A 25,881-nucleotide genomic window follows, 5' to 3' on the forward strand; every position below is an offset into this window, starting at 1 on the left:
GCTAGCTATACTAGCGATTACAGAGACACAGCATTCTTTGGCCAGCCATTCTAAATTGATGCCAGGGATAAGGTTACCAGATAAAAATAGAGAACACCCATGCAATATTTGGGGCATACTTATACCAAAAAAAATTTGTTGTTTATGTGAAATGCAAATGTAACTAGGCATCGTATATTTTTATTTGCTAAATCTGGCAACACTAGCACCCAGAGAGTCTCTGCTGCACACCACCCTTCCTCTCTCAATTTAAATCAAGAGGAACTTGATTTAAATCAAGACCCAGCTGGTACCCAAAAGTGCTCAGCTGAATGTACGTTGCCTATCCCAAAAAGTCAACCTGGGGGAATACTGGAATCATTTGCGGAGCTTTAAATAGCACTCCAAACCTGGACACATTCCCAGAGGTTCTGATTTAAGCACTCTGAGGTGAGATCCTGGCACAGGAAATTTTTTAGTTCTCCAGAGATTATCTGAATGGAAAGCTAGGGCCGAAAATCACTGAGTTAGGACATTAGTTCTCAAACTTTAGAGTTCATCAGAATCTCTGGCAAATCTGTTTAAATGCAGATTCCAGGGTCCGTCCCTGGAAGTTCTCATTCAGTAGGCTTCAGATGAGCCTCAACATATTGCATTTTTAATAAGCACCTTATGCAGGGACGTTGACTCACACTTTGAAAGACCCTCTCAGTGTAGATCCTTGCTACTCAAAGTGTGGTCCGCAGATCTCCACTGTAAGCCTCAACTGGGAGCTCACTAGAAATGCAGAATCTCAGGTGCACCCATCTGCATTTTGCAAAGATCCTCCACGTGATCTGTTTGTCCATTAAAGTTTAAGATGGCTGGACCTACATATTTAACCCTTTCTAGGGAGCCTCAGCAGCCTGACACATTCCAAGCCCCTTCTGAGCCATCTCAGCACAAGAGTGCCATCCTAACGTAATCATCCCTGCCTTAGGACTGGAATTATTCCCAAGCACAAAAATTCCTTAGAAACTTTTTTCTATCTTCATCAAATAATAACTTATAAAAAACCACCAACTTACCAATATCAAATTGTGCATAATGAATATTTGGTGTGCTTATAAAAGAAATACATACGGTAAAAAAAAAAATGATGAGTGAGGTAGGAGATTGCTAAGTACTTGCAATTATTTCAAATGGCTGCATAGAAAATAAGAGAAGGTATCATAAGGTGGGTGTAATTAGGAGTAATGGAACAAAATTAAGCCCAGGAAAATTTATGCTGGGTATTAGAATAAATTTTTTCACAGCAAGGTCAGTGGTTCCTGTGGTTGTTCTGACCCCCTTCTCCAGGCTGAGTAATTTCCAAACTAGACTAAGGGGAGCATTTGGAAATAAGAGGTTAGCAAAAAATCCTTTACTGTCCAGGCATTGATCAGGATGATTTAATACAGCATTTCCTTTCCTGGAATTAAGCATTCACTCTTGCCAAAATGCTTTCCAGTTGTTTTATTAACTAGGCTTTTCAAACACCCCCTTTGAGCTCAATAAGCATTTTATTTCCCCTTTTTACATAAAGAATTTGAGTTGCAGAAGTAAAGGAACTTGCCCAAGGTCATCCTCCAAATTAACAGCTGGTGTCTGGGCAGTCCTGTTACTGCTAGGCTCTTAAATCAGGCTTCTGTGCTAATTCTGACTCCTCTGAGGTGGAGAAGGGGAAGATAAACAAATGGACGATTATTAAAAACACTTCTGAGTATTTTTCTAAAGTTCAGGAGCTTACAAGTGAACTGCTGGGAATTATGCTGGCAAATATAACACACTGTGTCTTTGAGTGAATTCAGCTTTTTGAAAATCATGAAATTGAATTAGGTTTTTTTGACCATTTGTTTGAATGGTATGCTATGAATTGGTTTGAATTTGTATTTTTGCCAAAAGACTGGTTCCACTGAGAAATTCCCTCTTGCTGAAGTTGTCAGTTTCCTTTAAAGCAATGGTTCTCAAACTGAAGTGTGGGCTTGTTCAAACCAGCTCCCAGGTGATACTGATGTGGTTGGTCCCAGGACCACACTTAGAGAACCACTGCCTACAGTCTCACTATCAGATTTCCAGATATCCTCCATTTAAATAAAATGAATATCTGAAAACCATTACCCTCAGACCACAAAGTCTCCTATAAGCATGACCAATCTGCTTGGGTTTCACCCTTTAATATGCTCATTTTTAAAGAAGGGGCACCGGGGGTGGGGGAGAGCTGCTTGTAACAAATGAGTATATTGATTGCTTCTCCCAGACTATTAACTGTACTTCATTCCGACCATAAAGAAGCTCCAGGCCTCTTGTATTAAATAAAAACTGATGTAAAGGGGGAGAGAGGGAATAATGGGAAATGCTTACTACATATCATATTTCTTTAAAGGTGGTCATTTTTATTGGAGTAGAGGAGAGATGGTGATAAATAGATTCAGGGTAGATGGGGAAAGAGAGGCATCTTCCATTATGGTCTTATTCTATCACCCTCTGCCTTTCCACTGAGACTGAAGTCCACCACATTACTCTACCCCTTACTACCTCCAATCAAGGAAAATAGCAAGGAGAATTTTACTCTCTCACTGAGCCCCTTAATGCCTACAGTCCTTCCCAGTTTCCCAACGAGGTGATCAATTTCAGTTCATTGTTTTTCCAAGGGTCACCATCTTCAAGTATTTTTCAGGCTGTCTAATTCTGTTGAAATATTCTCCAAGGTTTATACCCTCCTCCTCTCTCCAACCCTTTTAAAAATAAATGCTAGGTGGAAATGCCATCCTTCTAACCTGCTTCCAGCCAACGCCTATGTACAGGGAAACTATCATTTTAAAGTCTGCTCTCAGTTATGGGGAATAAATAATAAACTGCTCTATAATACAGCATTACAGCACAGAAGATGGCACACTGCCTGGCAGACGGGCAGAGCTGGAAGAGCACATGTGGAATGGATTTTACTGCACACTTACTGGGTGATCGGCATCCAGCTCAGAACCATACATGAGAACTCTGTGAGAACATTTGTCTAACTCAGAGATCTTCCGGGGAAACCAGGGCACATCCTCTAGCTCTGCTGGAAACACAGTGCAGGTTCAAAATATTAGCTCACAGATTGTATTTTCCCCTTTGCAACATCTGTCAGATTTGCAAAATCACCCGACAAGCAAAAACTGGCCTTGCCTTCTTCCTCTGTCCAAATGTTCTCTGGTGGATTCAGCGTCACAATCGTGGTTTGAAATTTCAGTGACTGAATGAGCTCATTGAATTCTGTTTTGCCACACTCACAGTCCACAAAGATTTCAACTTCCGAACTTCTTCGCCGGGATTTCCTGGACTCAATATGAACCATGTTGACATGTTTTTCCTGTGGAAATATAAGCAACATCTCTTAATCACCTTCAGGGCACAATAAAAGGGATGCCATGGGCTGCTCTTGTCCAACTTGTAAGCAAAAAGGTACCAAGTGCCCACAAAAGAGGAAAAGACAACCTTCTCACCGTTTGCTTGACTAAAACATGGAAATGTTTTCCAACCATTGTCTCTATTAATAAGAATAGTAACTATGTGTAGGATTTCCTGTCTCATTTTTAACAAGGGGAGGACATTAATATATATAAAGGGCCCTATAAAATGTGTGATAATTATGAACTTTATCATTTCCCAGATCAATCCACATCCCACTGGTGGTATGCATGATTGTTTGGGAGGAAATTAGTTTATTGTCATATAATCCCCAGATTTATTTATTTATTTTTATATATATTCCAAAAAAACCTAAAACTCAAACTACTGATTTTCTGGTAGTATAACATCTCTTTTTGAAATAAAGCTTAAAATCTTGGAAAAAATAATTAATCGTATGAATAGCAGGCAAATGAGACAGAAACTGGGAAGGTGATATGAAAATGACTGAAGTTTGGGAACCACTGGCCAAGGCGTGGCCCCATTGTGGAACAAAAAAAAGGAAGCAAGAAAAGTAGCTAAAAAAGGATCTCTGCAGGCAAAAAAAAGAAGAAGAAAAAGAAGAATCCTTAATGGGACCACTTAGTAACTGGTCTCTTTCAGCAACCTCCAGGCTAGCTTCATCCAAGGATATGTTGCTGCAACTATCATGATGCATTTCATGGCTAAAATCTCCTTACAATAAGGTGTTCGTAGAAGGGCAGAAATTTAATACTTAAATCTCAGGTTTAAATTTTCCCAGTGATACAGTCTTCCTTTGTCCTGAGTTAACTGAAGACTAAGTTCTCCTCTCCACCCTAACCTACCCCCAAATAAGCGGATCCCTCCCCATCACTCCATGATACACTCTGATTATCAGCATAATTCCACATCCAATCCTGGATGACCTCAGAATTTTCAGCACAGCAGCAGATAGGCAGTTTCCGGTACCAGACTACGATAAAATCTGATGGCATCCTTTTCTGTATAAAGAAACTAGTCTTTTGACCAGGACGCTAAATGCTCTATTTCTGTTTTTAATAACTTTTGCAATAATGCCCTATTTTCTAAATCAGCAGATAATAAAGGTAAGACTAACATTAGGTTCAAAGTTCAAGAGTCTTCTCACACACTGTGTCACTTTGGGCTCTTAATGTCCTTTGGTTGAAGCAAAGTGGATATTTTTAGACAAGGAAACTGAGGTCCAGATGGGTTAAGTGATGTAACTAAGACCCCATGACTAGCTGATGGCCGAGTGAAAACTCATGGCTGCTCACTCCTTCTCCAGGGATTTTTTCCACTGCACCCAGCTGTCTAATTGAATTGCCCTGCCTTTGGGAACTGTATGGAGACAATGCTGGATGATATAATTATGCGTAAAATATTTCCCCAGATTTCCATTACCACTCTTTATGGTGCCTGATCCTTTCTTCAAGGTCAAAAGAGAACAAGGAAATATTTGCAAAAACAGGCTGCTAATTCCCCCTCTATGGTCATCAGAGAAGAATCACAATAATGCCTCATATCTGTACCCTTTACAAAGCACCTCCACTCATATTATTTCATCACAACAACCCTGTTAGGTGGGAATTATTACTGCTATTTTACAAATGAAGCAATTGAACCTAGGAAGCAGCTAGTGATTAGCCAAGCCAGGAGAACACAGGTCTGAATCCTCTGACTGCAATTCCAACCCTCTTTCCACTGCACCAGCAGCCCAAGGCACCATGCAGAGCTAGGCTCCCTATCCTACAGCTCTAATCACAGCCTGTGCCCCCAAACAAAATGCACTGGCAGAGGAGGTGCTTGCTGAAGGGTAGGGGAGCCATCAGGTGTGCCCTGGCCAAAAGGCAACAGTTCTCTGGCCTTTTATAACCTCCCCCTCAACGGGGCTCTTTCTTGAGGTTACAAACCACCCACCTGGGCTTAGGAAAAGGCTACTACATTTCTACAAGATAAAAAGAGAGCTAGCCCTAGCTCATATATAAGGAGAATGACTCATCTTTACAAAAGACACATTAAGTTCTTGAAACAATGGGGCTTCGGGGAATATCGAGTACCTATACTAATAGATCTCATTTTATGCAATAAATGTGCTCTAGGACATGTGCACGATTCAAATGTGCATGAACATGTGCATGAACAAATCAAATCAGGCTGCAGGCTCTTGATGTTTAAAGATACCCTCTTTGACCGCTTTTGTGTTTGCATTTCCAGGTGTGAGGCTCACACTTTTTAATTACCGACTTCCTCACCTGGCAACAGTGTGCAGAATTACTAATAGGCTGACGCTGAATTAATAAAACACGATTTCCACGAATCTGCTTATTTCTTTGTTTGACAGACCAACTTGTCTTGTAAAGCCTCATGAAGGTTGGTTTCTTTGAAATTTGCAACACATTACCCAGAAATGGTTCAGTAATATTTCATAACAGATGACAAGTTTGTAACCCGGCACACAGACGGTTTTAAAGTTAGATAATGATATTTTACATTCACCTGAAAGAGTTTGAGTGCTTTGACCAATCCACCAACTTCATTTTTCAAGGAGAATACAACTGCCATCTTGCTGCTCTCGGTAGCAGTGTCACTTTTGCTGCTTCCCTTGTTGCCTTTTTTATCATCATTTTTGCCAGCGTTAGTTTTATTTAGCTTCAAGAATGTAGAAACACACACACACAAATATTAGTTAGGATTCCAGAGTTCTCTACAACTAGATTCTTTTTCAGACATTCCACTTATACGCTGGAAGCCCCAGCAATCACACAAGCTCGAGGAGAAGTTGCCAAGTCACTCATAACTTTCGTACAAGTCTAATTTACTCAGGGACACTATTTTCCAATGCTCAAAGATATCACCAGTGGTTGAAATTAAAGGGGAATCATACTTGCTTCACTTTAATAGCAACAAAAATCTGATCATCATAAAGTATAAAGTATCATGTATGAATAATTCCTGTCTTTCTTTCTAGGTTTATTTTACAGGATGAAATCTGATCTGTTAGCCTAGCTGAATCATATAGAAGCTATATTAATTACTAAACATAACAAAATTAAGACTAAACATATAATTTTTGTTTCGATTAAATCTTAAAAATAAAATATTCATTTTGTTCTGAAATATGTCAGGACAGGCACTAAAATTGATCACCTTACATTCTGTAATTAGATCCACACTGTCAATGTGAATCTATCTGCAGAAGTTCGCCACAGAGTGTATTCAGTTAAGGCCATCTGTGTCAGCAGATGATATCTGAAAAGTGGCTATTAAAATTCAGCCACAAGAAAAAAGTAAAGAAAAGAAAGAACTAGCTCATCATCAGGAGCCAAGAGTAGAATCTGAGAAACTGGAAAAGATTACCACTTTATTGGCCAGTCAAATACTATAATACATGACTAAGTAATGACTCTTAGTCTATTAGCTAAAGACAAAAATGGCAGATTCCAGAAACTCAGATCACATTGCCAGAAATACACAATTAAAAAGCTGGAAACTTTTACTTAACAGACAAATCAAATTAGAGTGTACTTTTTCGTGTTCTTTATATGCAAATGAAGAACTGGGCAAACAGAACTTTCTCCCTGGCAGAGAGTAACAGAATGCAGTCATTCCAATCTATTACTTCCTCATGAAACTGAAAAATGTACATTTGATATGGAACCCAGTGAATAGTGCTTTGCTATTTTCTTCCTCTGATTTCTCTACTGGCTTTATTTTCACACAGTCTCTACTGCCTCACTCACTAGGTTTATATGTCATAGAAATAAATATTTTATAATTTATGACTTGAGGGAGAGAAGAAGTTTATATAGGCATTGGCATTTGACAGTCTGTTTAGTCATTAAAAGCTCAAATGTTGTAGTACTCTCAACATCTGCCACAGATCTTATATATTTAAGTAGTATTTTTTATATGAAAGTATTATTATACATTAACCATAACTCTGAGTTTTCCTTGTTTTCCTTCTAGCAGTTCATTGTGGCTTCAGAATTCCTCATTGTAATATCGCATTCAAATATACATGTTATTTAAATGTTAGAAAACCTATGTACGTTTTTAGACTCATTTTTGCAAATTGATTTAAACAGTTCTCCAAAACTTGCCCTGATTACTTTTCAACATTTTTAGGAGTAATAATATACCAGTACAATACAACCCTCTGGCACATATTCGGAGCTACAATACTAAAACAGATTTTTCTATGATACAGACTAAATTTCAATTGGTTGATAAACTCTGGTAGACAGTAATGAAATATCATTTAATATTTTTAATAACTAGAAATCTGAATACATTTTTCTTTCACTATCTTTTTTATTAAATCCTATGACTATTACCCCATATCAGGATCTAAAATCCTGCAAAATATTACTTTTTTATTCTGTTATTATTTAAACACAGAAACTGCCTTAAACATTGAAATAAGTGGTGTATTGCTTTCATTACTCCATCAGTTAAACTGAAAAATAATGGAGTAATAAGGAACACAGGAAAACTTTTGAGAGGAATCTGATCTTTCTCTTATTCCAACAACCAGCACCTATAGACAAAAACAGGAAAGACCAGGTTTTGTAGATGGAAGAGGGTACAGAAGACACAATTTGTGTTTAAAGACCAGGTTTTGTAGATGGAAGAGAGTACAGAAGACACAATAACCTTGCAGGAACCACAGAAATCTATTTAATTTCTTCTCCCTGTTCCAACTCATAATAAATGGTCTTTCAAAATTCTGCACACTTTTTTTGGTTTTGATATAAGACATTGGTTTATACAACCTCTCATTCATAATGTTCGGGAACTTCTTTACTTTCAACTTATAAACTTTGAGGAAAGGAAGTTTAGCACGTAGCGATCAGGACACCCACTTTACTTTATGGAGAGAGAAGGAAGAGTGGAGGCAGGGTAGACAGACGATAGAGGAAAGAATTGAGGTGTTTACAGCAGGTGTCCAAATGGCAAGGATAACTATCGCTACCCTAGAAAACACTCCTCTAGAGAGTGCCAGCTACTCAGTACTCACTGTTATGCTGCCAAGCAGCTGATGCTCTTCGGGCACTGCTGAATCCAGAGAAAGCCCTCTCCTTGCCCAGTATTTACTAGAAAACATCATCATTGCCGGCTGCATGGATTCCGATGTAATTTTCTCTCTCTGCAGCAGGGGGGGACTAGAGAGGCAGTAGCAGCGCTGGTGGAGATTGAGAGAAGAGGCGTGCGAGCAGTGGACCTCTCAGGGCGCTGCCCAGAACCCTGGTGCTGAAGAAAAAGCAATGTGAATCTTCCCCTCCCCAGGCTCCTTTATATGAGTGACTGGGGACTGATGGAAGGCTGATTAGAAAGAAACTCATTTCTGGCTGCTGATGGCCACAGTCAGATTACAGACCTGAAGCCTGGGGTTATTTGTGTTTGTGGTGCTATTTGTTTCATAGGTCGAGTAGCAGTTTGGGCATGGGTGGTGGAGAACAATATCTAACGGTGTTATTTGTAAAAGAAAACATCTATCCCCTGACATTAGCTCTCATCTCTCAAATCTGCTACTGGCAAGTTAACCTCAGCCTTTAGGTAACTATGAATTCAAAGTTTTCCAAGGAAAATAATTCAAGAAAGATCAGCAAATGCAGAATCCCTAAGCCATTGTACTTTATGTTAATAAGCTTTTTCTGATCTGATGTGTTATGACTGTGTGTGTGCACTTGTGTGTGTGATGGCGTTCATAAAATACACTGCTTTCCAATCATGTGATGCCACTATGCAATGATGTTCAGGCAACTGTATTGTAAAGGAAATGTGAGGCTGTGATTTAGCCACATATAGATATAGTTGAGACACTAACCCTAGAATCTTCCTAAGTGGGAAGGAAAAGGAAATGAAATGCCCATATAGTCATTCCTTTGATGACTTGAAACTAGAACAAGTCCAACAATTTGAAATGCACATATCAGTTGATGTACTTACTATTGAAACTTTAGTAAGCCACAAAATAACCATGGAAAATATTACCAGCCTCCTGAAGGATGGAAGACTCTTGACCAAATGGACTTGTTTGACTGTAAAACTAAACAAAACCTAGGACTGGCACTACTTGTCTACATAGAAAACAGGATGAAAATTTTTCAAAACAGGAATGGCTGAGCAAAAATTAACTGGATTTTAATTGTTTCCGGAGTCTGGAGGGGACATAATTATTACTTGATCTAATTTTTGAAATATTAAATATTTGGCTTGAATTTCCTCTAAAAATCAGCTCTGATAACCTAATAGGAAAGTGAAGTTTAAATATTTTGGTTGGGACTTCCCTGGTGGTCCAGTGGTAAAGAATCCACCTTACAATGAAGGGGATGCGGGTTTGATCCCTGGTCAGGGAACTAAAATCCCACATGCCGCAGGGCAACTAAGCCCGCGTGCCACAACTACTGAGCCCACGTGCTCTGGAACCCGCACACCACAACTAGAGAAGAGGCACGCCACAACTAGAGAGAAGCCCGCACACCACAACAAAGAGCTCATGCCGCAACGAAACATCCCACACACCTCAATGAAGAGCCCACGTGCCGCAACTAAGAAAACCCGATGCAGCCAAAAATAGATAAAATAAATAAATAAACATTAAATAAATACACTGATTGAAGTAATAATAATAATAGTTAATATTACTGAGTGCTTAGTATTTGCCAATTCCTATTCTAAACACTTTTTTAGATAAAAATGTGATTCATCATCACAACCACACTTACAATGCAGTAACTACTGTTTCCATTTTATATAAGGAGAAACTGGGGCACAAAGAATTTAGGTAACTTGCCAAAGGTTTACACAATTAAAAAGTGGCTGAGGCAGGATTTAAGTTCAGGCAGTCTGGCTCCAAAATCCACGCTCTCAACTATTACATTACACAGCCCCTTGAGTATTCCAAACAAGGTAACTCAAGAAAGTAGGTAACTTTCAAGAAAGTACTTTCAAGAAAGTAGGTAACAAGGTCCCTCAAGGTAGGCTCAAGAAACCATACATGGATTACTTCAGCTAGAACAGGATTTGGGAAGCTGTGTAATTTTGGGAAGCTGTAAAGATTTGCTAAGCACTCACTCTGTTAGCCACTGAAACTGAGTCCTGCGGATGCAAAGATAAATGAGATACAGTACCTACCCTCAAGCAATCACAGACTAGCTGAAAGAAATATACGTGCAAATAAATAAGTGAAATAAAATACACTGAATTCTCTGCAGAAGACATTAGAAGCACAGAGGACAGACTGCTCAATGTTATTGATATTTCTAATAAGATGAGTTTCCAGAAAGTGATATTTGTTATGTTCTGGCTTTTAAAAGGAAAAATTTTATAAATAAATTTCATAATTTATCCAAAAAAAGAAATAATATTCAGCGAGTCACCAACTACTTGTTGATTTTTATTTTGACATTCCTTTTTCTAGTCATAACTGCCACCACTCTAGTTGAAGACTTTATCAATTTTCTTCCCTCTAACAGACTGTCCTGCCTAGACTACATCTTACTAAGGCATCATTTTCATTAGGCTATAGTCCCAATACAAAAATAATAAATGCTTCCTTTGTAGATATAAATTTTTTATCCTGGCATTCAAATTTCCAAATAATCAGTCCTTCAATCTGTCTTTCAAGTTTAATATTTGTCTTCCAAAAACTTATCTTCCCTTAGTGTTCCTTTTTCTACCTCTCTGACAAATTTTTTACTTATGTTATTTTTTTGTGTTTTTCTTTTTCTTTTAAATTGCTTCTTAAATTTGGTGTTCCCCAGGGTTTTATTCTTGACTCTCTTCTCAAACAATATATTGTGAGTGAAGCTATATCACATAGATTCAGTTATCTGACAATACCTGAATCTCTATAACCAGCTTAGGTCTCATCAAGTTTTAAACCCATATACTCAAATGCTTGTTGGACAGCTTCACTTGGCCATTCACATGCAATATGTATAAGATCTAACTTCGAAGAGTTTTTTTTTTTCTTAAATTGCTATTATTTATGTGTGGTCTGGTTCAATGAATGACACAATAATTTAACCAGTCCCCCAAGTCAGAAACTTGGGAGTTATTCTGGCACCTTCTTATCTGCTCCCACATCCAAGTAGACATGTTGTCCTATGGATTTTACACCTTAACATCTCTTTTTCTTCTCACTGCATGCTTAACGCTATTGCCTTCATCCAGGTCATAATCTCCTGGCTATATTTCAACTCCTAAGTGGTTTAGGCCTTCAGTCTTAAAGTCCTCCTCTGAGCTGCTACTTTTCTAAAATACCAGTATGGTTATGCTATTGCTTTGCACAAAGCCCTTCCCATTGATCTCTTTCCCCTACAGGATAAGGTGATAAAGTGAAAAGCCCACTGAATGCCATTCAAGGTTTATCAGGATTTGGATCCCACTTTCCTCTTCAGTCTGTCTTTCACTGGCACCCTTGCCCCAAACCCACACTCCATCATTGTTGAGCAACAACAGTTCTCTATATATTTTCTTATATTAATTCTCTCTACCTGGAATCATCTCCTTACTATCTCCCATTCCATTCCAGTTAACAAATACAAACTTATTTTTAAATATTCAGCTCAGGCAACACCTCCTAGAAGCCTCTTTCAACTCCCCTAAGGTATTGGGTGGCCGAAAGTTTCCTTCGGTTTTTTTCTATACGATGGCTGTAGTAGCACTTAGGTGTCTTTAACTTCATTTAAAACAATTTTGTTAGATTGCATGTGACAGCTGTCACATCAGCATGTATTTTAAAAAAGACATCAAAATTGGTGAATTTTTGTGTAGTCATTTTAATATTGAAGATGGAAGAAGAAAAGCAACATATTTGGCATATTATGCTTTATTATTTCAAGAAAGGTAAAAACACAATCAAAATGCAAAAAAAGATTTGTGCAGTGTATGGAGAAGGTGCTGTGACTTGACTGAATGTGTCAAAAGTGCTTTGCAAAGTTTTGTGCTGGAGATTTCTCACTGGACGATGCTCCACGGTCAGGTAGACCAGCTGAAGTTGGTAGTGATCAAATTGAGACATTAACTGAGAACAATCAACATTATACCACGCAGGAGATAACCTGCAAAATACTCAAAATATCCAAATCAAGCATTGAAAATCATTTGCACCAGCTTGGGTATTTTAATCGCTTTGGTGTTTGGGTTCCACATAAGTTAAGCAAAAAAAAAACCCTCCTTGACCATATTTTCGCATGTGATTCTCTACTTAAATATAATGAGGGCTTCCCTGGTGGCGCAGCTGTTAAGAACCTGCCAATGCAGGGGACACGGGTTCAAGCCCTGGTCTGGGAAGAGCCCACAGGCCGCAGAGCAACTAAGCCCGTGAACCACAGCTACTGAGCTTGCGCTCTAGAGCCCGCGAGCCACAACTACTGAGCCTGCGTCCCACAACTACTGAAGCCCACGTGCCTAGAGCCTGTGCTCCACAACAAGAGAAGCCACTGCAATGAGAAGCCGGCACACCACAATGAAGAGTAGCTCCCGCTCGCTGCAACTAGAGAAAGCCTGCACACAGCAACAAAGACCCAATGCAGCCAAAAATAAATAAAATAAATAAATTTTAAAAGACCAAAACGAATAAATGTAATGAAAACATTCTGTTTTTAAAGCAAATTGTGATGGGTGATGAAAAGTGGGTACTGTACAATAATATGGCATGGAAGAGGTCGTGGGGCAAGCAAAATGAACCACCAGCAAACACACCAAAGGCCGGTCTTCATCCAAAGAAGGTGATGTTGTGTATATGGTGGGATTGGAAGGGAGTCCTCTATTATGAGCTCCTTCCGGAGAACCAAACCATTAATTTCAACAAGTACTGCTCCCAGTTAGACCAACTGAAAGCAGTACTCGACGAAAAGCATCCAGAATTAGTCAACAGAAAACACATAATCTTCTGTCAGGATAACGCAAGACCACATGGTTCTTTGATGACCAGGCAAAAACTGTCACAGCTTGGCTGGGAAGTTCTGATTCATCCGCCGTATTCACCAGACATTGCACCTTCGGATTTCCATTTATTTCGGTCTTTAGAAAATTCTCTTAATGGAAAAAATTTCAATTTCCTGGAAGACTAAATAGCACCTGGAAAAGTTCTTTGCTCAAAAAGATAAAAAGTTTTGGGAAAAGGGAATTATGAAGTTGCCTGAAAAAAATGGCAGAAGGTAGTGGAACAAAAGGGTCTCCCCAGGGCATCGAGGCACATATTGGACAAACCACAGATTTGGTGTCTGTGCTATGGGATAACTTGCAGTGTTCCACAAGTCCTTTTTGATCAGAATTCTTCTCGGGGCAGTAAGGACAAGGAGAGTATAACGGTTTGGGACATTCCCTGGCTGAAGCGATGCATCCTTGGCGGTGGTCTTCACACATTCCACGATGTAATTCTGGTATTTGGAACATGTAGCCACGTGCGCCCAGATCTTGGATCTTAGAGCAGTCATGGCAAGAAGTCTCTGTGCTTGTGCTGTCAATCTATCGCTAGAGCTCCAGGGCTCCGAAGCCAGGTGCTAGAGTGCTGTGACACACTCCAGACTTCTTTGGTTTCAGACATTCCTGCAGGCATGCAGAGCAAAGCACGTGTCCATGCGGCACCTGAACTGTATTCTAGCCACATGGGACACTGGAAGCGGCCCAGGGGCTTGGCCTCCGCCACGGGCCCGGGCCTGGCCAGCAACACACTACCCTATCTCGGTCCTGCGGCTGCGCCACCATTTTGCTGCCCGGGGGCGCAGGGCAAAGGCAGGAGGTGGGGGGTGGGCGAAGCGGGAGGGAGCGGGGCAAGGACGTATTACTTCTGAAATAGGTGAATTCCCATATAGGAAACAGACTAAATTATCAAGCTTTCATGTTGTAAATAGTAGTATTTCCACTATTTCTGAAGAAGGAATACGTTTTGGGAAAAAAACAGGAGTTTTAGGGACAGTGAATTTCAGTTGACTGCAGTACTATCAAGTGACTTTAAACAGCATGCAATTATAAATGTGAGACTGGAATTTGGGAAATAGATTAGAGCTGGGAACAGTAATTTGAGAGTAATTCAGTGATGTTTGCTGATGCAGGACATGAACTCTCCAAATAAAATAATATATATAGAGAAAAACCCTCTCTAGAGAGATTGGAAGCCTTTTGCACTATTGAGGGAAACATAAAATAGTACAGCCACTGCGGAAAACAGTAAAGCGCCTCCTCAAAAAAGTAAAAGCATGGGGCTTCCCTGGTGGCGCAGTGGTTAAGAATCCACCTGCCAATGCAGGGGACACGGGTTCATAGCCCTGGTCCAGGAAGATCCCACATGCTGCAGAGCAACTAAGCCCGTGTGCTACAACTACTGAGCCTGCACTCTAGAGCCCCGCCAGCCACAACTACTGAAGCCTGTGCTCCGCAACAAGAGAAGCCACCACAATGAGAAGCCCTTGCAAGACAACGAAGAGTAGCCCCCCAGTTCGCCACAACTAGAGAAAGCCTGCGCACAGCAACGAAGACCCAATGCAGCCTATAAATAAATTAATCTATTAAAAAAAAAAGTAAAAGCAGAATTACCATACGATTTAGCAATCCCACTTCTGAAAGAACTGAAAGCAAGGACTCAAAGAGATATTTCTGCACCCATGTTAATAGCATTGTTATTCACAAGAGCTAAAAGGCTGAAGCAACACAAGTGTCTATCAATGAATGAAGGGATAAACAAAACATGGTATATACATACAATGGAATGTTATTCAGCCATAAAGAGGAAGGAAATTCTGACAAATGTCACATGGATGAACCTTGAGGACATTATGCTAAGTGAAATAAGTCAGTCACAAAAAGACAAATACTGTATGATTCCATTTATATGAAGTATCTAGAGTAGTTGAACTCACAAGCAAAATGGAGCTTGCCAGGGGCTGGGGGGAGTGGAAAATGGGGTACAGAGTTTGTTTTGCAAGATAAAAAGTTCTGGAGGTTGGTTGCACAACAATGTGAATGTACTTAACACCACTGAACCATGCACTTAAAATTGGTTAAGAAGGTAAATTTTATGTTATGTGCATTTTACCACAATCTAAAATTTTTTTAATAATAAATATATAAATAGAGAACCCAGGAACTAAACCACGAAAGATGCTCAAAATTAAAGGTAGAATGAAAAAGAGAAGTCATCAAAGTAAAAAGATGATTAAAGGAGGTGATACATAGAAAGGAGATAAGATAAAACTTGTGGTCAACGGTTTCAACTAGAACAGAGAAGAGGAAAAGAATGAGAACTACAGAAAGACCATTAGATTTCGTGATGAAACTGTCACTGGTGACCTTAAAGAGTGCAGTTTTAACAAGAGAGAGGAAATAAAACCCAAATTACAGGAGTTAAAGGGTGTGGGTGCCGAAGTGTAGGCAATAGGTCTAGATCATTCGTATGAGATTTTAAAGGACTCTTTCTAACTGAGTGTAGATTTCACTATTTTTGCTTCCTCCAGAAATCCTACTAAAGCAACAGTAAAAGACTTCCTTTCCTTTTTAAGGCACAGAAGAGTAGCATAAATTGGAGAAACAACAGCAACAAAAAACTGAGAGCTTAAAAGGAGATGAACAAATGATCAAAGACTCTGCAGACATGAGAAAGCTGAACCCGAAGCTATCAATGAAGAAGACTGAGAAGCAACTCAGTTAACACTGTCGAATCCCCTAAAGGATCAAATACCTCTAGAAGTGGAGGTAAATGGAGGAGACCGAAAAAGAATGGCTCAAAGACTGTTTAAGAAGCTGTGAAAAAATGTCAAGACTTAACAACAGTTAGACTAATCAAAACAGTGTGGTACTACAGGACGATCAACATACAGGTAAACGGAATAGAATTTAGAGTTCGGAAATAAACTCTTACGTTTATGGTCAATTGATTTTCAACAAAAGTGCTAAGGCAATTCAATAGCCAAAGAATAACTTTGGATATCCCCATGAAAAACAATGAAGTTAGACTCCTACTGAAGCAGAGCAGGACTACGGTCCTTGCCCCCCACATCCTCAACCTGCCTTTTGTCTGTGGAAAAACTTTAGCCAAAGTATAAGTTTAATCAGAGAAGTGAGAAAATGCAGAAACAAAGGAAAACAGTCGAAGGAGATCAAACAATAATAGTTCAGTCATTAAGCACAGTCAAGGACGTTTAGTTCCTCCTCAAGGGCTGTAGATAATATTCTGAGCCATATCCTGTGAGCTGTCTTAAAGATACTGAAACCTCCAGCAGTTGGAAGAAGTTAACTACATGATGACCAGGCTGCAGCCATGACGTAAGCTGCCGCAATTCCGAGAATTGGCCTCAAGGAAATGGGAACCAACCAACCCTGGAACTGAAGATTAACTGTACCTAAAACAATCAAGATGATGCTGGTCAGACCACCAATGACCAATTTCAAGATGACTGTCTGAGCCGACTGTGCTGTTTCTGCATGGAGCCCCTCCCTCCTCCTATAACAGCTCTTCCCCACTGACTGTCAGTAGGGGGGAGTTGGCCTTTGGACAGACGTCCATCCTACACCCCATCCCCACCCCCCAGTTGCCGGCATCCAAAATAAAGCAGTTTGCTTTCCCCTGACCTTGCCTCTTTATTTTTATTTTTTAATTTTTTTACTGTCTTTTTTTTTAAACACCTTTATTGGAGTATAATTGCTTCACAATGGTGTGTTAGTTTCTGCTGTATAACAAAGTGAATCAGCTATACATATACATACATCCCCATATCCCCTCCCTCTTGCGTCTCCCTCCCACCCTCCCTATCGCACCCCTCTAGGTGGTCACAAAGCACAGAGCTCATCTCCCTGTGCTATGCGGCTGCTTCCCACTAGCTATTTTACATTTGGTAGTGTATATATGTCCATGCCACTCTCTCACTTCGTCCCAGCTTACCCTTCCCCCTCCCCATGTCCTCAAGTCCATTCTCTATCTCTGCATCTTTATTCCTGGCCTGCCCCTAGGTTCTTCAGAACCATTTTTTCTGTTTTTTGTTTTTAGATTCCATATATATGTGTCAGCATACAGTATTTGTTTTTCTCTTTCTGACTTACTGCACTCTGTATGACAGACTCTAGGTCCATCCACCTCACTACAAATAACTCAATTTCGTTTCTTTTTATGGCTGAGTAATATTCCATTGTATATATGTGCCACATCTTCTTTATCCATTCATCTGTCAGTGGACACTTAGCTTGCTTCCATGTCCTGGCTATTGTAAATAGTGCTGCAATGAACATTGTAGTACATGACTCTTTTTGAATTATGGTTTTCTCAGGGTATATGCCCAGTAGTGGGATTGCTGGGTCGTATGGTAGTTCTATTTTTAGTTTTTTAAGGAACCTCCATACTGTTCTCCACAGTGGCTGTATCAATTCACATTCCCACCAACAGTGCAAGAGGGTTCCCTTTTCTCCACACCCTCTCCAGCATTTATTGTTTCTAGATTTTTTGATGACAGCCATTCTGACTGGTGTGAGGTGATACCTCATTGTAGCTTTGATTTGCATTTCTCTGATTAGAGATGTTGAGCATCCTTTCATGTGTTTGTTGGCAATCTGTATATCTTCTATGGAGAAATGTCTGTTTAGGTCTTCTGCCCATTTTTGGATTGGGTTGTTTGTTTTCTTGATATTGAGCTGCATGAGTTGCTTGTATATTTTGGAGATTAATCCTTTGTCAGTTGCTTCATTTGCAAATATTTTCTCCCATTCTGAGGGCTGTCTTTTTGTCTTGTTTATGGTTTCCTTTGCTGTGCAAAAGCTTTTAAGTCTCATTAGGTCCCATTTGTTTATTTTTGTTTTTATTTCCATTTCTCTAGGAGGTGGGTCAAAAAGGATCTTGCTGTGATTTATGTCATAGAGTGTTCTGCCTATGTTTTCCTCTAAGAGTTTGATAGTGCCTGGCCTTACATTTAGGTCTTTAATCCATTTTGAGTTTATTTTTGTGTATGGTGTTAGGGAGGGTTCTAATTTCATTCTTTTACATGTAGCCGTCCAGTTTTCCCGGCACCACTTATTGAAGATTGCCTCTTTATTGTCTTTTGAGCAGCGAGCAGTCGGCAAGCAGCCGGGCCCCGCTTTCGGTTATGCTACCTTACTTCATACACAAAAATTAACTCAAAATGGATCACTGACCTAAATTTAAGAGTTAAAACTGTAACACTCGTAAGAAAACATAGGAGTATCTTCATGACCTTGGATTAGGCAATTTTTTCTTAGATATGATAAAAGCATAAGCAACCAAATGTAAAGTCTGATTTCATCAAAATTAAAAACTTTGTGCCTCCAAGGACATCATCAAGAAAATTAAGACAACCCACAGTATTGGAGAAAATATTTATAAGTCATGTATCTGAAAGAAGACAGTATCCAGAATATATAAGGAACTCTACCAACTCAACAATGAAAAAACAAGTAAACCAATTTTTAAATGGACAAAGCATTTGAACAGACATTTCTCCAAAGACTACATAGACAATAAGCACATGGAAAGATGTTCAACATCATTAGTCATTAGAAAAATGCAAATCAAACACAAAAAGAGATACCAGTTTATAAACCACTAGGATGGCTAAGATAAAAAGGACAGACAAGTACTGGAAGGAAATGGAAAAATTGCAAGCTTCATACATTGTAGGCAGGATTGAAAAATGATACAGCCACTTTGTTTGGTAGTCCTTCAACATGTTAACTATCAAGTTACCATATGACCCAGCAATCTTACTCCTAGATGTATGTTACTACGGTGTGGTCACTTTGGAAAAACATTTGGCATTTCCTCAAAAAGTTAACCCTAGAGTTACCATGACTCAGCAATTTTACTCTTCAGTATACACCTAAAATGAAAATATATGTCCACACAAAAACTTGTACGTAAATGTTCATAGCAACATTATTCATAATAATCAAAAAAACAAAATTCCTAGTAATTCAAATATCAACTACTGAAAAAACAAAACAAAACATGGTATGTCCATAAATGGTAATATAAAGGAAGTACTGAAATGTCTTCGGACATAAATGAACCTTGAAAACAACATACTAAGTGAAAGAAGCCAGTCACAAAAGACCACATATTGTATGGTTCTTTATATAAAATGTCTAGAAAAGGCAAAAAGAAACAAGAAAAGGGATGGGGGAGAGGAGAAACTGACAGACAGACAGACAGAAAGTAGATTAGTGGTTGCCAGGGGCTGGAGGGAGTCGGGAGGTAGGAATGACTACTACCGCGTACAGTTTCTTCTGACGGTGATGAAAATATTCTAAAATTAGATATTGGAATAGTTGCACAACTCTGTGGATATACTAAAAACCAGTGAACTGCACACTTTAAAAGAGTGAATTTTATGGCACATAAATTATATCCTAATGAAACTGTTATTTTTTTTAAAGGCAGTTAAAACCCCATATTCCCTTCTATTCTACATAGCCAAGCCACTTCCCCTCCTGCCCCCAGGTAGATGAATGGAGCTTATTCTCTGGGAACAGTAAAACAGAGGGCCTCTGGTTTGAAGGGCACTAGACGTGGTTGAGAATAGTATCACCCTGAAAGGAAAGTGATTAAATAAATGCATGCCCTGGATACTGAGACTCAAACCACAGGAGGCTGAGAACCAGGCATTTACCCTGCAGCCAGGTAGTGGGAAAAGCTTGGAGACTCTGACCAGGAAAAAAGGAAAAACCTAAAAATACATTAAGAGCTCTGAACAAAATGGAGCAATCAGATTACCCTATGGTAAAGCCCCCGTAGTTGACAAGTCCCAATTTAAACATTTGGTAGATTGGATTAGTGACAATTATATATAAAATCAGCAAAAAAAGAAAAAAAACACCCAAAGAAACAAAAACAAAAAACCTTAATAAGAATTAACCCCCAAAGAAAAATGAAAGGGCCAAAGAAAGACACGTCTCAGCTAAGAACTGCACTGCCCTAACCAATATTATATCAACTATATGGAAGATGGAACAATAAAGAAGGGTATACTGTGGGAACTGAGGGGAGGGGGAAGAAAGCTAAGTCTCCATCTTTGAAGACAGGGAGTCAATGGATAATTCCTCAAACTGGAAATTAAAGTAGGAGCAACACAAGCATATCACAGCATTGAGAGATATAGAAATAAACACCAAAAGAATCAGCTGAAAGTTGAAAGTCTTGCCACTGGGAGGAGGAACTGGAGGGTAGGGAGAAGGAAAAAAAATTCTCATAACAAATCTTGTGGAAACCATGTGCATGTGTGATGTTGATGACAAAAATTAAAACTTTTAAAAATAAACTATACTGCAGAGAAATAGGGCATTGGTTTTGACAAACCTGAGTTTAAATCTTAGCTCTGCCACTTACCTAGCTGTGCTTGAGGACATGTTATGTCACATTTCTAAGCCTTCATTTCTGTAATACAGGGAAATAATACCTACATTTTTTTTCTTTATAAATTTATTTATTTTTGGCTGCGTTGGGTCTTTGTTGCTGCACGGGCTTTCTCCAGTTGCAGCAAGCAGGGGCTACTGTTCATTGCGGTGAGCGGGCTTCTCATTGTGGTGGCTTCTCTTGTTGCAGAGCTCAGGCTCTAGGTGCGCGGGCTTCAGTAGTTGTGGCTCGTGGGCTCTAGAGCGCAGGCTCAGTAGTTGTGGCACACGGGCTTAGCTGCTCCGCGGCATGTAGGATCTTCCCGGACCAGGGCTCGAACCTGTGTCCCCTGCATTGGCAGGCGGATCCTCAACCACTGCGCCACCAGGGAAGTCTCAATACCTACATCTTATAGGGCTATTATGTTGATTAAATTGGATGTGTATAGAGTTCTTATCACAGTGTCTGGCAGATATTAAAATGCTCAAAGTGTTAGTTATCTCCCTATCCTTCACTGATTCTGAAGCCAGGCTGATATAAATAGGGGAACTGGTTTGGAATCTTTGGCAGAAATTAAGGAGATACGTATACCTAGGTTTTGATGAAGTGACTGTCCTTATAGTCCATGATAACCAGGCAGCCAACAGTCATAAGAAGAGCCTACAGAATTGGCTTGGACCAAGCAGTTACAGAGCCCAAGAGTCAGAAAGTAGGAAAGTATAAAGTGAGATACTGCCAGATAAGGAGACCTTCAAACACAAGATCTTACCGATGAAGAGGGCCATGTGATCGTGAATGGCCATGCTGATAAACAGCTGACAGATGAGACAAGGCCCACGAAATTAAGGAAGTTTTATGTTAAGGACATCAATGAGTCCTCAAAGTAGTTATCTGTCCTACTGAAGACAGTTGTAAAAACAAGAGAGAAATAATATAAGCAAGTCCTTAAACCACCCGGAAAATGGAAGTAGATCCTAGGAGGCTGAAGACTTCTAGGAAAAAGATATGGAAAACGTGATATAAATAAACAAAGGAGTATCCATGGTGCACAATTAGGTCAGACCAATCTTTCCACTCCTATCAACTTCTCCCACTACACACACATACTTCCATTCGTAGGCAAAAGATGAGAGACCCCGAGGACTTCTTACTCTTCCCTCCCTCCGTCACCACTCACCCTCACCACCCTGGCCAAATAAAAATCCAACTGGGAATAAAATGTCATCAAAGGAAAGCTAAGCTTCAGAGATGTAAAGAAATGTGTTTGAGGGGAAGGATAAAAGGAAATAAACTGAAAGTACGAAAGAATTCTCCTGGTCATTCCCCAAGGTGAACGGAGAAGGCAGGTGAAGTTATTAAAGAATAGATATGGGATGTGAGAGTATGCAGATATTTGGAAAAAAATCAATAGTGATTACTTTGAGATTGGGAATCAACACAAAGTCTGATCTCTTTCCCTTAAGTAGCTTGTCTTTTTGGTTTTAAGCCATCATTCCAGCCTATCAAGTTTGTGTCACAAGCAAATTTGATATGTATGCCTTCTATGATTAAACTACATTGAATAGAAGAGAAAAGGCTGAACTTTATAGCACAAAACAAACCTAATCAGTTTGGTTGGATTTTTTTTCCCATTGACATTTGACTCCTAGAGCTTACAGGGTACATTTTAGGTTCTTTGGCAGGAATTGTTCACTATTACTACCATCCACTCCTAATTCCTCCAACCTAACCACATGAATACCATACCAAAATAAATTTATGCCATAGCTAAAGTATTTTCTTGATTTGGTAGTATACTATCAATAAAAGGAAATGAAATGAGCCTGCCATCATTAACTTTTAAGAAACTCAAGCAGGCTTCTACATAACAGCATTTTCTTTTCAACATATTCACAAACCAACGTCACGTACATAGTTAACGAAGTTGTCATCTATCCTGTTACTTTAAGTATCTACAAATGAATTTAAAAAAAAAAAAAAAAGGTAGCAGTATGGGGAAAAAAGCCTTAGGCTCACCTGAGACCTTAGAAGATCCCACTCTTTGAATGAGAAGTCTTCATAAAATTGATTGTGAGGGATGAGCCTGTGCTCACATGAAGAAAATCTCCAAACTATATCAACTCAAGTGGCCTCCACCACTTCAACCCGTACTACAGCAGATGAAAGTGAGCCTGCAACACCCATGGAAAAGAGATATACAATTTGGCCATACAACATCTAAAGCAATCTAAACACAGCTCTAGTTTTTTTTTAAAGCAGTCTACTAACCCATTGGGTCTGGTACCTCCAGACTAGTGTGGTGTTGGAAATATCTATTACTGACTGTTACAGCAAAAGCCCATTTCTGAAGTTAATAGTCTTCTTAATTAAAAAAAGCTGAAAGAGAACTGGACTGCTCATTGGTCATAGCTAAGCTTACTGGAATTTGTTCTTTTCACTCTACTTTTTCACATAGAGAGAGATGTGAGGAACAATATACCACAGAGATATTTGAGGAGAAACATATTTAACAGCTGACCTATTATCCTAACATTTCAATTCTAACTTTAGGGATTGAACTACATTAGGCAAATATGATATTTTTGATTCCGGAGCGCTCTTGAAGAAGAGACTTAGATTACAATCAGTTTTTCTTTACAGTGACTTTGTTAACAATGTAGTTTCCCATGGGCTAAAAGAGTGCTTTTGGATATCCCAAAAGTTATAGAAGTATGTCCAATTGCACTGCCCTACCCCACCCCACCTTTGCATCTAAGGATGACACACAGTTTTTCCCTAAGTCAAGACAGATAACCTGAAAAATAGGAGTCTATTTATAAAACAGTGAGAAAAATACTTGAAATCAGAGCAATACTCAAAAATCTACAACTTAAAACTCGCATATTATAAGGACCCAAAGGGAGATTAGGCCAAATACATTATATCATTCAAATGGCAGTATTCACATCAAAAGTACAATTAAGTACAGATGTTTAGTACTGGATAATCACATTAGATACTAATGGAAACCTTTCAGATTCATCTCAAATTTAATCCTGTTTCATGTTCAGAAATAAAATGACACTGAAAGTTTGTCTTCAAAATGTAAGAAAGGGGCTTCCCTGGTGGCGCAGTGGTTGGGAGTCCGCCTGCCGATGCAGGGGACACGGGTTCGTGCCCCAGTCCGGGAAGATCCCACATGCCGCGGAGCGGCTGGGCCCGTGAGCCATGGCCGCTGAGCCTGCACGTCCGGAGCCTGTGCTCCGCAACGGGAGGGGCCACAGCAGTGAGAGGCCCGCGTACTGCAAAAAAAAAAAAAATGTAAGAACGGAGGGGGAACCTATGGGCTAAGATGACTGTCATCACTTTTTACTAAAAATGGTGACCAGAACTAGGGCAAATTCCACCTGAGAAAAATCAAGGAACTACTCTCTAACAACTTAAGGACTTGCCTACCTGACCATAAGTCAAAATGTTAAACTGTAAAATACACTACATAATTCCAGTTCTCTAACTTCAGGGAGGCTCAGGAACCACATGGAAGCCTGTGAAGCATTTTAATGCAGATTCCTTAACCTCACTTCCAAAGATTCTGATTCTGTAGCTCTGAAGTAGAGCCTGGACATGTATTTTGACAATACAGACCAAGAATTTGGAAATGAGCACTCTAAACATATTTTAATTAATGGAGGTTCAGCATATAAAATCATTAGCGTGGGTCAAATTATGTCATTATCCTCATATTATACAATTTATAACAATGGTTTTCAACTTTTGGGGAAAATCAGAGAACCTTTTGAGAAACTATATGACCTTTCCACCAAAATATGCATGTATACACACAAGATTTCAAATACAATAAGAGGTTCATGCATCTTCTGAAAGCCCAGTAAAGAAATGCAAGCTGGAATGATGTTACCTATTACACAGTTACACACAAAGTCAAGTGAAATTCTAGGTTCTTCAGTAAACATTTTGGGTTACTTTATACAAAGTATCTTTGATAATGGGCATAATTACATCAATTTCCCGTAAGAATTAGTTGGCATCCATAAAAACCTCTGGAAAGGTCAGGTTCAGCAAGAATCACTGTCATTCTCAAAAAGTTGTTTTCCTTACTCAAAAAAGCTTTAGTCATCACCAAGTTTCTAGCATTATAAAGAGGTGAAGAATCCTCGGCACATGAAACAATCAAAATTGGAATGATCTCCAATGCAAAAAGGTTTCCCATAGACTCCTATCAGAACTGTAAATACGTTTTACAGCTAAATTACTTGAATTTTAACTTTAAATATCATATAATATAGCACACAATATTTTACATGTTATTAGCATGGACAGAGCATCTTATGAAAACTGAAACAAATCTTTAAAAAGTTAAACTAAGACATTTACCTGAACTATCTATTTTAGCAATATCAAACAGCTCAAGTTCACATGGTATTTGCTAACTGGATTTTGAGGACTCTAATCAAGTAAGACTTTACTTAGCACTACATTAGTATCATTTCCATATAAAAAATGGGCTAAAGAGAAATTCAGACTGTTTAGTAAAAATGTTTTTAACAAGTAGCTTTAAAATGATAGAACTTGACAAAAGTTCAACTTACTAAATGTATTAAGATTTTTTAAAACTCTGAAGTAGATATTATATTACATAGTAGAAAAAAACTCCCCAAAAGCCCCTGTCCAGGAAGAACAAGAAGGACATCAAGATGTTCTCAGCAATTTCCTCAACAGCAGGAAATGAAAGGCTGGAGATGCCAAGGCTTTGATCAGTTTACTTTTTTTTTTTCTCTGAATAGGCTTACTCATTATTAACTGATGAAAGATAACACACATATGATATTAAAAACTAAAAATCTAATGGTTCTACTATCATGACTGTCAGTTAATGCTCAAGTAAGAAAAAAGTTCTTTTGGTTCCCTAGCTCTCTGGGGGAAAAAAAAAAGCCACCTACTGGACCATTTTAGAACTGTGTAGCTTTTATTTTACATTATTAACATCAATTGTAGGAAGCTGATTTACTGATTCAGATAATTATATCCTCCAAGGCAACACTATGCCCAATTTCATGCTAATGAAAAGTTTCTTTAGTTCTATAAACGGTCATGTTTCTTGCTTATTT

The 25,881-nt window shown here is 39.1% G+C and overlaps 1 protein-coding gene and 1 pseudogene across 1 annotated transcript in view; both read right to left on the minus strand.

Moving 5' to 3' along the window:
• The window catches only part of TPH2 (tryptophan hydroxylase 2), a 110,504-nt gene extending 84,636 nt beyond the window's left edge, over positions 1-25,868 (minus strand). Inside the window, exons 1-5 of the mRNA XM_004316785.4 lie at positions 22,790-25,868; positions 8,450-8,682; positions 5,929-6,081; positions 3,169-3,352; positions 2,958-3,058 (exon numbers count right to left, since the gene is read on the minus strand). Coding sequence (XP_004316833.1) covers positions 2,958-3,058; positions 3,169-3,352; positions 5,929-6,081; positions 8,450-8,554 — 543 coding nt within the window. The 5' untranslated portion in view covers positions 8,555-8,682; positions 22,790-25,868. The remainder of the gene's footprint in view (positions 1-2,957; positions 3,059-3,168; positions 3,353-5,928; positions 6,082-8,449; positions 8,683-22,789) is intronic.
• Positions 12,075-14,267, minus strand: LOC141275846 (E3 ubiquitin-protein ligase RNF114 pseudogene; annotated as a pseudogene).
• Positions 25,869-25,881: the final 13 nt, after the last annotated feature.

Source organism: Tursiops truncatus, chromosome 11 (assembly GCF_011762595.2).
Source record: "Tursiops truncatus isolate mTurTru1 chromosome 11, mTurTru1.mat.Y, whole genome shotgun sequence".
Lineage (NCBI taxonomy): Eukaryota > Metazoa > Chordata > Mammalia > Artiodactyla > Delphinidae > Tursiops > Tursiops truncatus.